This window comes from Anarhichas minor, unplaced genomic scaffold, assembly GCF_050575085.1.
Source record: "Anarhichas minor isolate MPS153535 unplaced genomic scaffold, ASM5057508v1 ptg000005l, whole genome shotgun sequence".
In the NCBI taxonomy this organism is placed as follows: Eukaryota; Metazoa; Chordata; class Actinopteri; order Perciformes; family Anarhichadidae; genus Anarhichas; species Anarhichas minor.
This window is the reverse complement of record NW_027466451.1, coordinates 2,932,830-2,948,799: the sequence shown is the minus strand read 5'-3', so window position 1 is coordinate 2,948,799 and position 15,970 is coordinate 2,932,830. Positions and strand designations below refer to the sequence as shown.

Sequence of the window (15,970 nt, the reverse complement as noted above, 5' to 3'; positions counted from 1 at the left end):
CTTTTATTTATCAGATGTAGTAAAATCACCACTGGCGCGCATTGCATTCTGGTACATGGAGTCACAGCCGGCATGGCTCTGCAGCAGGAGAGGTCAGCTTTCTCGGTCAATATAGCAGCTCTGGGGAATTTATTTTATCAGTGGACGTCATTTACCATCAGCACTGATTGGACATCCACATAAAGGGTTTCCCTCTAATACTTCTGCTTTTAGCAGCTTTCAACAAACACTGTTTCCCACAAGCCCGAAACCCCCGACATGGCAGAAACAAACACGGGACAGGAATGACATGTGCTTCAGGCAGCAGAGATTACAGCCAAAAAGGTCAAAGATGACATTAGAAGATGCTGTTGTTGTCCAGACATTGCCGTGCTCACATCATGTTGTTTAGACCGTAACTAAAGAAAGGTTTGCCTCAGCCTCCCAGTTGAAATTCTCAGATATGTGGAATTTGAACAGACTTGACAAAAGGAATTTCAGAGACATCAGCGGTTTGTAAGGTGGCTGCAAAGCCAACGTTGCTGGCAGTTTCATCTCAACAAAATCCAATATGATCATTATTGCAATCAGAAACAATGTATAACTCCCTCTTAATGTGCTAAACTGTATAGATTCACTTGTTAATACAAATAAGTAATGCTACTTTAGGCTAATACAAGGGTGTGGCTAAGGCTAGCACTAAGGGTAACCATCTTAGAGTAATGAAGTCAAAATAACAAGGTTTTTGAGTTCTTTGCATTCGGTCCAAAATGCGTGAATGCAGCAAAAAGCAGAAACGGTTACAATGATGTTCACTTCTGCTCGAGTAAAACCTCATGGGAGATGTAGTTTATTTGTATGCTGACAAATACATACCCAGAGAACATCCAGAGAGCACCCAGAGAGCATCCAGAGAGCACCCAGAGAGCACCCAGAGAGCATCCAGAGAGCATCCAGAGAGCACCCAGAGAGCATCCAGAGAGCATCCAGAGAGCATCCAGAGAGCACCCAGAGAGCACCCAGAGAGCATCCAGAGAGCACCCAGAGAGCACCCAGAGAGCATCCAGAGAGCATCCAGAGAGCATCCAGAGAGCATCCAGAGAGCATCCAGAGAGCATCCAGAGAGCACCCAGAGAGCACCCAGAGAGCATCCAGAGAGCATCCAGAGAGCATCCAGAGAGCATCCAGAGAGCACCCAGAGAGCACCCAGAGAGCATCCAGAGAGCATCCAGAGAGCATCCAGAGAGCATCCAGAGAGCATCTAGAGAGCACCCAGAGAGCATCCAGAGAGCACCCAGAGAGCTCCCAGAGAGCATCCAGAGAGCATCCAGAGAGCATCCAGAGAGCTCCCAGAGAGCATCCAGAGAGCATCCAGAGAGCATCCAGAGAGCTCCCAGAGAGCATCCAGAGAGCATCCAGAGAGCATCCAGAGCAGATGAAACCCAAACAGAGCTACAATGAGAGTGAAGACTGGACTTACAGTCATGAGGTGCACAGACCAAAGAAATGCTACTCCAAATGAACACTCCGTTTGATACAAAAGATGCTCTGGACCTGCAGCTATATAGGTTGTTTATGTCAGTGTTGTTGTCTCATGTGGTCAAAATGATCATTAATGTAGGTTTAAAATCACCACTGGGTAGCACAGTGAAGATGATGCTCCTTCATCATACGTTTCTGCACAGACTGATGTAAGAATGAGGGATAGCACTGAGTTACAGAAGCTAGTGGAGCGGGCTAGCTCGGACTTCAGCTCTCTATTCCATTGCAGCTTGCAGCTTCCTGAGCTCCACATGATAACCTCCAGCGATCTGTGGCCAATAACTGGAATGGAAATGAGATCTATGGAGCTCACAGTGTGATGCTGCCAGAATCATGTTGCTGCACATGTTGGGGGGATACTGACACAAGGATGGCCGTGTGAATCAATGCTTCTGCTTCGATGGGTTGGTGCTAATGACACACCAGAGTACAGTAACTGAGGACAGTCCTGGTTTCAAGCCGTCACAGTGTCCTGACTTATTTCACCTGATGAAAGTCCGTCTACCGAAACGTTCTCACTAACTATCTCTGAAGGCAAGTGAAGAAGACAGTGTTTAGGAGTTTTTTGTCGTATATACCGACTCATATCTCTAAAATATGTAAAAAAAAGAAGAAGACACTTGAATGGGAGTCAGCGCTGCCCCCTCACCAACAGGCGGCTCGGACTTGGCAGGAAAGTTAGTGTCTCCCTGCCAAAGCTGTTACAACACTAATTACGGGGAAAAGGATGCCTCATCATCTCCCTGCTGTCATAACCAATGCTACTCAGCACTTCACGGGCAATTCCGCCGTAGATTGGCGTGGTGCATCAGACCTGGTTGAGCTATATATGGAGATGTGCACAAGGCCCTGTGTCCCAGTTTGGGAGACTGTTTGTATGTTATACACCATTGTGTGTTTTCTGCATGCAGGAGTTCCTCACAGAGAATTCACAGCAGCTTCTTCTCATGCCTCTCTGTAGTTCCCTACGAGTGGGAGAAAAGGCCGTGCTTGGAAGGCAGCAGCGCGGGCGTCACACACTCAGCAGCAGCAGAGCGAGGGGCTTTTCTTCTGACAGACTCTTCATCAGGCCCACTCCTCCCAGCGATATGTGACGGAGCTGGGGGATGACTTCTTGGACCGCTTCGGGCGGTTCTTCAGGTCTGTTCTCCTGGTGTGTACTGAGGAGACATCTTCAAGTGAACAGTGGCAGACTCGACTGAGCTTTCACTGCCTGGTGCTGATATTTTATGCTTCTTATCCTATTTTTTCTCCAGGCAGCTGTCGTGGTGAACAGACAGGTTTCTGTGTGTTTCATGATGATAGAGTGAGTCTGTCAGGCTTGCACTTCATAATAGAATATTTTCTCATTAGTCTAATTACCATTGACCCATATACTGAGTTTATGGTAATGCTAAATTACCCATCCCCAGTTTCAACAATATTAACAAAGTAAAAGCCTTCATTTCCACATTTTATGATCTCATCTTGTTTGTAGGAATCACGTATAAGTCCATGTTATACCTGCCCGTCACCCAGCAAACTCAAGTTATATTTGCATAACTGCAATGATAACTGATACTTTGAATTTGACCTCTGCTCTACATACAGAATGAGAATAAAACGTTAATATAATGTATTCTTGTGTTCCCTATATATATGGCCCACAGGAACCTTTCCTGCAGAATGAGAATCTTTAGATGAAATTGAATATAAAATGGTTTCCTCGTCGTTTCTTTGCTGAGCATAGGTTTTATCCAATTAGAAATGGGAGATTGATTTTTTGAATTGCCAGGATAGCTTTCATTTTCATGCTGAAATGTTGCTGATGTAGCATTTTCTGCCTAATCTGATAACCAGATCCCCAAGGACTTCCGTCTCCTCCCGTCTTTCTTGTCTCCCATGGACCCTTAATCCTCCTCTTTCATGCCCTTTCCTCCTCTTTCTGCCCCCCTTACTTACCACTACTTTCTGCTGCAGCACACTGCATAATCTTTGGGGTGTCCAGTTCGGGCCGTATGCTCCAGGACCTCTTGTGGTTGCAGAGCCTCACACTTTCTCAGAAGACCTTTTACAACCTGTTTCATGCTGCCACTGCCTGCCTGCTGACTCACTACACTTCACTGGCTCCAGGCCTGTAGGGGTCGCTAGTGATAACACAGCTGCTACCCTGAGACCAGAATCACAGTGGCGGAAAACTGTTTGCTCACGTTTGGTGTTCTGGATGGTGTGTTTGGCTAACAGCTAACGGAACTACCAGTGCACACACTGCCGTACGTCGCAGCCACTCAGCCGCTGCTGTTTTGGCGCGACTGTATAAAGTGTTCTGTACGAGGCCTTGGAGATCATTGCTTGTACAACGTTACACGTCCGCTTGTTTTTGAGTTTGAATGGAGTCTGTTTGATGACGATTTACATCACTGGTTTCATTCTCTCCCCACACTTCTTCTCTCTTCATCACATTCCACTGCCAACAAAGATAAAAAGCTAGGCTCGTGCTAATTCACCTGTTTGATGGACAAGCACAGATCCAATCAAGCGTTGCTCTTCAATTAGGCTTCCGTGGTCACCTGGCAACAGTGTTAACAAAGTGTACTCTCAATTAAGTCAACAGTGGCTCAGTGGAAGCGTGAGCCAATGAGGCGTGAGCAAAGGTTGACGCTGCATCATTAGCGTCCCTTCAAGGCACTGGAGTGTCTTGCTGGCTTTAATCACTCAGTTGCCGTTAAGTGCTACGTTGTCACACTGGTGTGTGTGTGTGTGCTCACGGCTCATTGGATGTGCTCAGTTTACAGGGCCTTTGATGTTATGAGAGGCTATGAGACTTGTTTATGAGATATTCATGGTAACTCCCCCAAACAATATCGGTGCAGGGTTTCAGCTTTTATGGCAAGTCATCCATGGAAATGCTTTATTGCTCATCGAGACAATGAGTAAAGCGGTTTTGATTACTGGGCATACTCATGCATCATTGTAATCCTTTAAGAAGGCCGGATTCCTCGCATCCTCTCTATAATGGTATCTATTAAAAGAGGGGGAGGCAGTGGGGGAAGTGAATTATAGGGAGGGAAGGAAGAGGCCTGAGTGAGAGGAAGAGGGAGGGACAGCAGAGAGGATGATGACAGTGTGAAGGAGGGAATGAGTGAGACTGAGAGAAAGAGAGTGAGTCCATCCAGCTCCTCAGTGGTCTAACGAGACAGCACGTTGTGGCCTGGAGGTAATAATTAGTGGATCCTCAGAGGCTGTGAGGCTGCAGAGGCCCACATATCTGCCCCCAGTTTAGCTGAACTACAGAAGTAGTAGCAAACTGCACCAATAATATTTTTCCTTTTTATTTAGTGTTTTCCCCAGGCTGTCATATTTTTCAACGTAGTAAACCTTTGGAGCCTTTGATTATCATGAGAAGCTCAGGTTCTCCACTGAAACCCAGACGGTTGACAAGTTAGCAGCTCTTTAAAGCACTCATCATCACTCATGAGGAAATGTGCTCTAAAAGTCAAGGAAACCTCAAAACAGAGCTGTTTATAAATGGAGCGAGTCTAAGTCAAGTCTGAAGTTGACAAAAACAAATGCAAGTCAAATCCTAAGTCTTGTCAAAGCCGAAGCCAAGTCTCAAGTTTGTGATAACAAGTCACAAGTCAGTTGTGACAAGGACAAGTAGCCTAGTACCTAGTCCATGACACTCAGTCAAGTCTCAAGTCTTTTCAGAGCAAGTCAGAAGTCAAAGTCAGTTGAGACAAGTGTAAATCAAGTCTCAAGTCAGTTCGGCCTAGTCTCCCATAGCCAGCCCTCTCTCCACACTGCCAGAGCTGGAGAGAGGGCTTTAATGCAAAGTGTCTCATGCACATTCTTTGGGAAATTTTATGGAGGAAAAAACCTTACAAGGACCATTTTTATACCAAAAAACGTCTCAGTCATGTCTAAAACGAATTGAGCCCGAGGTCTTGTCAAAGCAAGACTCAGGCCAAGTCCTTGATGGCAAGTCTAAAAGAAAGAGTAAATTGCCTATTAACATTTTAAATGTGTACAGGAAATAGACTGCTATTGGAAGTGTTATAGACTTTTCTGTTGTTTTGGTCTGTTTAAAGTGGAATTGCAACAATATCAGCAGTGGAGGATATCATGGACGAGAGGAAGGTGTTGATATCTGTGAGTTTGTTCACCTATAAAAAGAAAGACCAAAAATGAAATGGCTTAAAAACATTTGAATCAGGCAAAACAATGTAGTGAATGAGCATCAATCTCTCCAGCAGTCTTTTTTGCCCCCAAATATATGAAAATAGTTCAAATGAGAAGGTCATAGTTTTTATAAACGATCTGAAAATGTACAGTTTAATCTGTAATCTAGTGGAACACATCCAGCCTCTTACATGATATCACTGTAAATCCATTACATAGAATGCTTTGCCCCAACAACGCTAGTGCCTCAGAGATCCTGGATCCTACTGAGCATTCACTTCTGTTTCATTCCTTGTTGTGAAATGGTGACATGAATCATGCAAAGTGTTTGCTTGTCTGTGTGTGTGTGTGTGTGTGTGTGTGTGTGTGTGTGTGTGTGTGTCTGTGTGTGTGTGTGTGTGTGTGTGTGTGTGTGTGTCTGTGTGTGTGTGTGTGTGTGTGTGTGTGCATGCAAATGACAGCTTTTATGAGACAGTGGGAAAGTAAACATCAGCATTACTGGGACTGATGTTAGCCGTGCTCAGAGAGTGACACCTCATTCATGTTTAGTGAGCTGCATATTTGAAACTAATATAAAGTGCAGCAGATGCAAGTAAGCAACTCTGTCAATGATTTTAGATTTAATATTGATATGATGCATGAAGCTATATGTTGTCTCTTCACCTGATTCAAAATGACCTGATGCTCTGGGACGACCATGTGGTTGGGATACGCTTTACATTAAGGTCCTTGTAATAAGCCTTAATTAATAGGTAGCCCCTTATGAGTCCTAATTAGATTGTTATTCACATTGTTAATAGTGAGCGTGCCCCACTGCTGAGCTCACAGCCGCTCTGCTCTCATGGAAACATAGCACCCCCCCCCTCCGGTTCCCCCTCAGTTTAACTCTGTCTGCTTCGTCAGCACTTTTACACTTTTATTCAGTTTTGACTAATTTACCTATAATAACATTGTAAAATCATTACTAACCTGTTTGGATGCTTTATTAACATTAATGCATTATTGATTATGCATTTCACTTGTGATATGCTTATTCAGGTACCAGATCTAAAGCGAGAACAATGCCTATTTAAAGTTGATCAATCTTGTATTATTAGTGGATTGTAAGATTATTGTTTTTCTTTATTAGATCCGGCTCAAGACGATATAGCCTCAGCCTCAGTAACGTGGTGTCCAGTCTACCAGCGGAGCTACCGGGGCTCCCCGACCTCGTTACAGTTAACTACGCTGCTGCCAGCTGTCCTGTCTGGAAAGAGACAATATGTTGTTTAGGTTGATGAAATGTAAATAAAGAATTTTGTTTTGTTTCCATGATCTTCGCGGAAATAGCTGCCACATTCTATGGACCATTCCATTCAATATAAAATAAATACATATTAAATATGCCCATGAAATAAATACGTCCATAACATAAATCATACCAATTGATAAATGAGGCAATAAATATCTGAATAAATGTATAGATTAATATACAGTACATCCCCTTTATAAAGCGCTTATTAAATAAAATGTATTAAATGAGTCAATAGCTCAATAATTGAGTGAAAATGTTTTTATTTTAAAGGTATACTTTTATTCATTTAAGGAGATTTTTATTTCATAATTACACATTTGTTTATTTCAGGGGACTTTTTATTCCTAATGCCACATTTATTTTACAGCTCTTCTTATTTCTATCTGTTATATTCAGATTATTGTGGTTATTTTACAGATTCAGGCCAAAGCAAAAGAATGAACTAGATATTGGATTTATTAGATTTACAGCGACAGCACCTCAAAAGAAAAGTGTATTAGTTTATATTAAAGGATTTAATTTATTTACCCGAATAAGACATTGTAGCTTTAGACCTGGTACCTGCAAACAGCATAGCTAAATGTTTGTACATGCATAGTTAACTGATAATAAATGTACAATAAAGTATGCATAAATGTTATCATTTGAATATTTGCTTTCTTTTAGTGTCCATTGAAGTTGGAAATAGTGAAATCAATGACAACGATGTTAAGATGCGTCAGTTTCATTTTTCAAATCAATACCATCAAAATTCAGTCTTACACAGTAGGGAAGTAAAAAAATACTTTTACTCAGTTCTGTACTTAAGTACACAATGTACACTTGAAATCTCATTGAGAAAAAGAAAATATTTGTACAATTATTACATTTTCCATAAGTTATGGAGATATGGATTTTGGCAAAGAGTGTTTTCTGAGTGGCTGCCACAGTAAACATTCACTCAGTGACTTCACAGACGGTCTTTTTCAATTAAGAAACGCCTTTGTCTTGTTTCTGTCTGCTTGATTTGCAGAAGATTGGAACTATAAACAATAGTGTCCTTTATTGCTCTGCTCCACCACGTTTAGAGGGAAGTACTGAATACTTTACAAAACAAGTCAGTGTACACATTATGCTGCACTGTTTATTAAAGTTACTATGAGGAACTTTTATCTGGTTCTGAACCAGTCTCAGTGTAGTCCTGATCCTCTACATGAACCAGTCTCAGTGTAGTCCTGATCCTCTATATCAGGCATGTCCAAAGTCCGGCCCGCGGGCCAATCACTCTATCTTTATCAGCTCTAAGGCTACATCCACACTAATACATTTTCATCTTAACACGGTGCTGGTGTAAACAGGAAGTAGATCGGTTGCTTAGTTAAAAAAAATACGACAAAATAATATAATAGTCTTTAATAAGATCTTCCTCTATAAACTCAAACAGACACATTTTGTGGAAAGTTTTAATTTTCAGACTTAGTTACAACACTGCAGGTCCTACTCTCTCTCTCTCTCACATCAAATTTACTTTAAAATGAACACTTAGACATGAAAGGTGACTAGACTATGGGTCAATGAATGTGGTCAACACACGTCTGTCACTCGTTGCCTCTCGGTTTCGTTGTTGTCTGTTCTCACTCGTAGCTCTGCTGGTGACTGAAGTCTGTCCTACTGGAGAGCAATCCATGTTTAGTTCCTTTAGTTTATGTGTGTGGACTTCACAATGGATGTGCAGAACAAAATAAGCATTGATAAGAAATGGAAGTCCTCTGTTTTATGTCCATTGTCCTCCTCAAAGCCACAAACTGTGGACGCGGCGCTGGACGCGGCGCTCACTAATCGCTCCAAAAACAGCTGCTGGACAACAGCTGCTAGTAAAGACAACAAGGTCAGCAACACCAGTAATCAGTTGTCCATGTTGACTTAACCTGGTAGTCCATCGGTAATCAAGGCTGTTGTTGTTTGTGATTTTCCGGGAAAGGCTGACGTGATTGGGGCGTGATGAATCAGGGAAGGACACGTCGCGACTGCGAAGGACCAATCAAGTAATCAATGTGGGCGTCTACGTCATCGTTTCCAAACGAATGCGTTTACTCCGGCCTAGTGTGGACGCTCAGTATAAACATAGCAAAAGATATGCGTTTTCAAATGGAGACGTAGTAGTGTGGACATGGCCTATGTGAGCTCGTTCATTCATTCACGTCAACGTTGTGTTTACAGCTGGTTGCTCTGCTCCCTAAAAAAATACGCAGGTTTACATTTAGCTGATTATGAGCACTTCCCCTATCAGAGGCTACTTTTACCGTAGACAATCTGATGACTTCTTCCATCACCTTTAATATGCAGCGCAGTCACAACATGTCTGCATGCTATTAGCTAATCCACCATGTGTTTTAGCATATTAACCCCCGAAGCATTTGTGTTGACCAGTGACTGAACGTTCAGTGCAGAGGTGGAAAGAGACACGCAGGACAGTTTTTGTCATTATTATTTTTTTACTGTTGGTCCAGTTTAAATAAACTAATAAAATAGCTTGGACATTTTCATGACTTCATATATCAACAGCTTCCCAAAAATTGAGATACTTCAAGATTTACAAACCTGAGCCACAGAGACAGAGGATCAATGGATGGTTGGGTAACGGATGCTACACAGTAGCCAATAGAAGAGAAACACAAGTTACCGCTGTGCTTTTATACCTCAGTGGGCTGTGATTGAACAAAGAAATGTTTTGAATACATAATAGCCAGATTAATAATGAACTGTGTTTTTGTGTTGAATTATTGATAGAGATTGTTTAAGCTGGGGCTTTGAATAACTAGGAAATTGATTGCAAAACAGTTTGATCTAATTAAGAGCTTTATGACAGTGTGTAAGGATGATGTTATGATATAGCAGTGAGGACGGTGTTTGATAATTGTAATGATTATGTAATAAACCCCACCGTTTCAGAATATTCTTGCTATTTTCAGATTCAATACAAATATATTTAAATCATTATGGCTGTGGATGTTTTCATATATTCAGGTAAAAAAGGATATGATATTGTGTGATCGTATTTTTTAGGGTTTCTCTATAAAACCTAAAGACGGGCCTCTTCTGGCTCTCTGAAACATTATTTAATGATTCATCGCCCATGTATTGATGTCACATCAGCTATTTATACATTCTCAGTAGATCTGTGGTTCAGGTTTCGGTACAGACACTTGTTGTGAGGGGATTCTTGGGCCGGGTCACATGTGCAGGATAAAGTGGTTTCAAACATACGGCTACTGAAGTGTGGACTGGAGGCGATCTGGAGTCCAATTGGGGAAGGGGGATCCCAGCGGAGTGGACAAATCTGGAAGATGGGACAATTAATAATACACAACACATACATCTTCCTCCACATCATCATGTAAGAGTTAAGTCATTCCTAAGATATGTAGTATTGTATGCGTTATGTATTATTCACCGCTGGGATCAACCTTCACCGACTGGACTATATATCCAGATGGCCTCCAGTCCACACTTTAGTAGCCGTATGATTGAAACCACTTTACTTTGTAGTGCACTCACTGAAAGTGAGTGCACTTGAAATGTCGGTAATTATTTTTCATTGCACAAGAAAAGTGTGTACCTGCACGAGGTCATTTGAAGCAGGAAGTCGGTCTGTAAACTGTGATAGAACCATCGGTGTATCAAAAAAAGTTCCCATGTTCCAGGATGGGACCCCATTCATCCCAAAGGAAATCACCCTCTGGCCAGTCAGACTGACTTTGTCCTGGCCTCATTTACACATCAAGGGCCACTACGTTAACGGCTTCATGACTCAGTGCTCCTGGGGGCTAGTTAACAGTTTCACTTTGTTTCTCTTCCAAAGACGTCTGACTAACCTGCTGTTTGATTACAACCTGTCAGATCATCTGCAGACTAATGTTTAGCAATATCGCTGTGTCACTTTTCACCAGTTAGCTTGGTTAGTGCAATGGTATTACTGATGGTGGTGATGATGATAATAATGGCGCGGACTACACAAATAAGAACCCAGTTGTAATAATCCAGAATTATCCAACATGTCCAGTTAATGGTTCATACATCTACATAACTTAAACTAAACTGCATGTGTAGCAGTGATGTCGCCTTCAGACTGCATGTTACACGTCTCAATGGCCTCGTCATGGCTTTAAGTTACATGATCAGTATCCAACAAGGATGAAGTATCATCAATGTAGAATATTTTTAAAATTTATTTTATCATTATTTAACTAGATAAGTCAATTGAGAACAGTTGTCATTTACAAGGCAAGTCCTTACAAAACAGCGTGAAGTGAGTTGGAGGAGAAATAAGACTGAGACTCTGTTAAAGCTGCTGCACACCCGTCTCACACCCACACAGCCTGTGTGAGTGTATACTGACTGTGTTCAATCAACATATTCTTGGGTCAATATATCGGTGAACTCAACATACAACATGTAAGCATAACATGTTGAAATAAACTATAACACCAGTGTGGATTGAGTATTGGGTGGATTTCCCTCTCCTGTGAGATCACCTGTCTGACGGCTCTTTGTCTGCTTTTATTGAACAGATGTGTTTGTGTTTCTACATCACTTTCCTTCTTTCAATGCTGCATGAGCCAAAGTTGTGTTATGTTCTGGTTTTACAGGTGCAAGTAAATCTAACATCTTCTCTTCCGGATTAATCTCCTGCTCTGTCCACTAATGTGACGCCTGCCAGCATGACGGTCGGCTCTGCTTCTGCTCAAATGATTTCCTAAGCACTCTCTGAAACTTCAGAGTTTCTATTACAATGCCAGTTTAAATCACTCACTGGTTCATCTCCATTACACTATGTCACCCTTTTTGCAATACTGAGTAGATCTATAGCTCCTGGCCTACACTGTGAGTCAGGTAGTGTATAACGCTAATAACTCCAAATCAGCCAGCATTGTAAAATGACTTGATTTTTCTGCAATGCACGCCTTGTATTTCTCCCTCTGCACACTTACATATTGAAAGATGCTCAATCTATTTGTTACAGTGACTGTGTGATGAGACCGGGTCAGTACAGGTCTTAGTATCTTAAATGGTCGACATGGACCCAAATTCCTGCTCCTGCAATGACCAGAGTGCTGACATGATTTCATGGGCCGGTCCTCTGGAACAAGCGGCTGTACTTCTCATTATAAATGCAGAGTGGGAAGGTTTAAGACCCCGGCTCCATCTGTCTCTCCTGTCTCTTCTCTCAGGTCATTGGTATAAAAGAGTTATTAGGTTACTGATTGTCCATGTCTGATTAAAGCACACGTTGTCCTCTGCAGATTCTCTTTAAAAATAAGCTCATTTTTTGGACACGTATTTGCTGCTTAGGTCAACATGTTAGTCCATTTCTAATCAGTCAATTGTGTGTCTGAGTCAGCAGGGGAGTTCTTCGCTTACTAGATTAGTCCATCACAACAAATATGTTCTAGTAGCTGACTGGTGAGTGTTCACTGTGGCAGGACAGTCAGTATGTTAGTGATGGTCCACTTCTGATCGGTGCAGTCCTGAATGACCAGCTGGAAAGTGACCTCTGGCTGTCTGCTCTCGACCAGCTCCAGACAACCTAGAGACTCCATGTTCTGGATGGAGCCACCCTAAAGGGAAGGAGAGAGAGAAGGTGGGTGAGATTTACAGACAAAGAATGGATAAGAAAGGTGAAGAATGCCGCTCCATTTGGTGTCCCCTCAGCCAGAACCATTATTTATATCACGACACATCTGAGTGCATTATTGCACTTTTATGGCCACAGTTCTGGTTTATTGTGCCAATATAAAACAAAAGTGTAGTCAAAGACAGTGAGGCTCTGCTAAATATCTTGGAGCTAGGGTTATTTTTGTAACCACCAACAACCATTATCTCCACTGGAGAGACAACAATGTCTATTGTTGTCATCAAACCGTACATTTTTCTTTCTCTCATAGTTTTAAAACTCATGGTTTAGCCTCATGAATCCCTTCCTGTTTAGCTTGGTGTTGCCTAGCAATGCTATTTTGAGGCTAAGGAAATATATTCTATGACATCTTTAACAGTAAAGCAAAACCAATATTATGAGTAAAGCAATGGTGGATAGTTTGAGTGGCAGGTGGCCGTGGTATAAGCCCGATAACGGCCTCCATGTTTGCATACGTTCCCTGATTATAACGGATGATGCAGAGGAAAGAAGCACTCGATACATACAACAGATTGAAAGCAGACATACTGTTTTCAACAGACACCGTTCAGTCAGCGTTCTCAGTATTAATGGCTTAACAGCCAAACGACCTTTTTAACTAAAGCTTGAGTTTCTGGATCTTTTACAGCACGAGTCCCACTAGCTGCTGGATGTATGCTGTAAAAATGATGAGCCAGTTTACAGCAGAGCTGCACAGGCATTATAATCTGTGAGACAGGGCCGGTATATATCTGACCTTGTGTTTTGAATTTCACAGCCTATAAACACAAATTAGAACCAGTTTAATGCAGCGGGAAGAGGACAAGAGTCCACACTGCAGCAGTGGAGATCTTTCCAGGTCCTGCTTGTGAATAAGTGCCTCACGCATCAAGAACACCACCACTAGGTGTGTGTGGTTGAAACGTATTATTCATACAGGCCAGCAACAACCTTTTAGCAGGCTCTTGAAAATCAAACATTTCAAACATCTGGGTAAAATGCATAATTCTAGTAATCCGATCAGAACAGCACTATAACAGCACTATGCGTATGTATAGCAAGAAAGTATCTCAAAGACCACCTCTGTGGAGATGGGGAATGCACTAACACGACACTTAAAGCGCAATTAATGAAACGGACACCCAGAGAGCAGAACCTCAAACTCTAAACACATCGTCTCCTTTGGACTTAATTTGCAATTCAACATGGAACTTTTTGCAAAACACTGCACGCCGTTCTCTATCTCTCTCCGCCCTTGGCAGGAGTCTGACATAAAGTCACAATACACATGACACCTTTCCAGACATGTGGCTGCTTGATGGTCGACTCAATCATCGGGATGTACGCAGTATGAAACCCCCACAGGTGAGTGAGTACCTTTGTGAGGATGAATAGAAGTCAGCAGAGCAGCGAGAGGCCTTATTTCAAAAACATGTATCAGCAATTGAAAAGAAAAAGTAATTCATGCTTTCTTTTTTATCTCCAATATGATTATCCTCATGATTTGATTGTGTTTGTATTCTATTTAGAATATACTCAGTTCTGCATTGATGTACTGATGATTTTACAACGTGGAGATAAATGAATGTTTTCATCAGTGTCCAGTAAGCAGTGTTGTGTCTGGTCCATATCCTCTAACAATAACTCTGGAAAGTCAATCAGAGACTATATCATGAGAACAGCAGCAGTGTGAAGCTGGTTCAATCAGAATCAGATTGTATGAATCACGTGTGTGCCATACGGCGACAAAATTGGGTTTTTATACATTATTGTATTGTTTTGAATGAAGAGTTTTGCAAAATATCTGAGGTCTTCTGCTACGTCTGTACTTAGGCAATCATAAAAAACTGTAATAACACATGAGGCCGTGTGTGTGTGTGTGTGTGTGTATTTGTGACATTGGTCACAATTATTCAGATCATCAAAGCTTTTAAAAAAATATTATACTGTATTATATCTTGGCGAAGTACTCCGTTCAGTCGCCTTAGTGTGTGGCTGGTATTGTTTTCACCTCGTGTTAAAACACGGACAGTGCCCCGTCGGCCGCTTCTTCAGCAGAACTACCACAGAAGAGGTCTTTAGTGCTTTGCCAGTTTGCCATATGTAAAAGTAGCAGGGCTGCTTTGTCTCAGCCAGCAGAAAAGTTTACAAGAGCAAAGATAAACAGTAAGACTACAGACGGACAGCTTATGGTTTCACTTTCATTTACATGTTCATTTTTGTTGAACAGATCTATTGATAAAGTATTGGCTTTGTACTAGCGAATGTTTTATTGCAGTAACGCGCGTAGTTGTCGTCAACTCGAGTAATCTTTACTTCACCTGGTTCACTTCAGTGTGTCCACCACGGCCTCTCTGCCTCTGTTTGCTGACTGCACTATGTGAGTATGTAGTTGGAGGAGCTCAGCCCCGACACAGAGAGCAGAGGAGATGCTTGCTGCGATTGTGCCGTGCTACAACAGCTTTTCGCAGCATTGAACAAAGCGGTGATGTAAGTATCAGGGTAGGGGAGATGGGTGGGTGCCTAGACACACTGGGCACCTGGGGGTGGGGATTGTGTCAAAATGATTGAAGAATAAGCCCCTTTTACACAGCCTGTTCAAGGAGAGACTTGTCCGCCTCGCTGTTGTGTATAAAAGGTACGGTGGCGGAGCCGGCATCAGGGGTAGTCACAGAGCTGGACCGACATCTGTGTAAAAAGGGACAGCTGGCACGGCGGAACGCTGACACTGTTTTGTTAAATGTTATACCTCTTTGGAGATCAGAGAGTCGAAATTTGGCACAATTATGTGATTGTAGTTTCATGATGCTGTGATTGTCCTAGAGACCACATTTTAAACAGGGACGTCAAGTTTCAGAAAACGGTCTCACTATGTGAAATGGCAACTATGGGGACTAACATCCTCACACATGAGGACAATTGAACTCATTGGATCCACAAGGGTCTCAGCTTTCCACTCATACCCAAGTATTGCAATGGAAGACTGTTTAGGGACCCTGTATGGAGATTATTCAAATACACCATTCTTGTATGGTTTCTGCCCAAAATGGCATGGGAGTATCATAAAGTAGGCATCTCTGCAAAGGGGAGGCTCTTGTTTACCCATAGAACCTATTTCCCTTCACACATCTTGAGATGAGTCAAAGTGACCCCTACGAAAATCATCATGCCAGTTTTCCCTCATCAAAATATGAACTAACTTTTGAGCTTTATTCAGCCCAGACAAGCTAGCAGGTTTGTTGGTACCAATGGACTCAGTAGGTCATCTAGTTTAATATGGTACCCCCACGCCCCCTCGCCCCTCACCCCACGCCACCCCTCACCCCACCCCACATCACGCCCCT

General features: G+C 42.3%; 1 protein-coding gene across 1 annotated transcript in view; it reads right to left on the bottom strand.

The window, feature by feature from the left end:
* Positions 1 to 12,423: 12,423 nt before the first annotated feature.
* The window catches only part of LOC142971902 (polypeptide N-acetylgalactosaminyltransferase 18-like), a 145,110-nt gene continuing 141,563 nt past the window's right edge, over positions 12,424 to 15,970 (bottom strand). The window contains exon 11 of the mRNA XM_076112642.1: positions 12,424 to 12,570. Within this exon, the coding sequence (XP_075968757.1) occupies positions 12,424 to 12,570 (147 nt within the window). The remainder of the gene's footprint in view (positions 12,571 to 15,970) is intronic.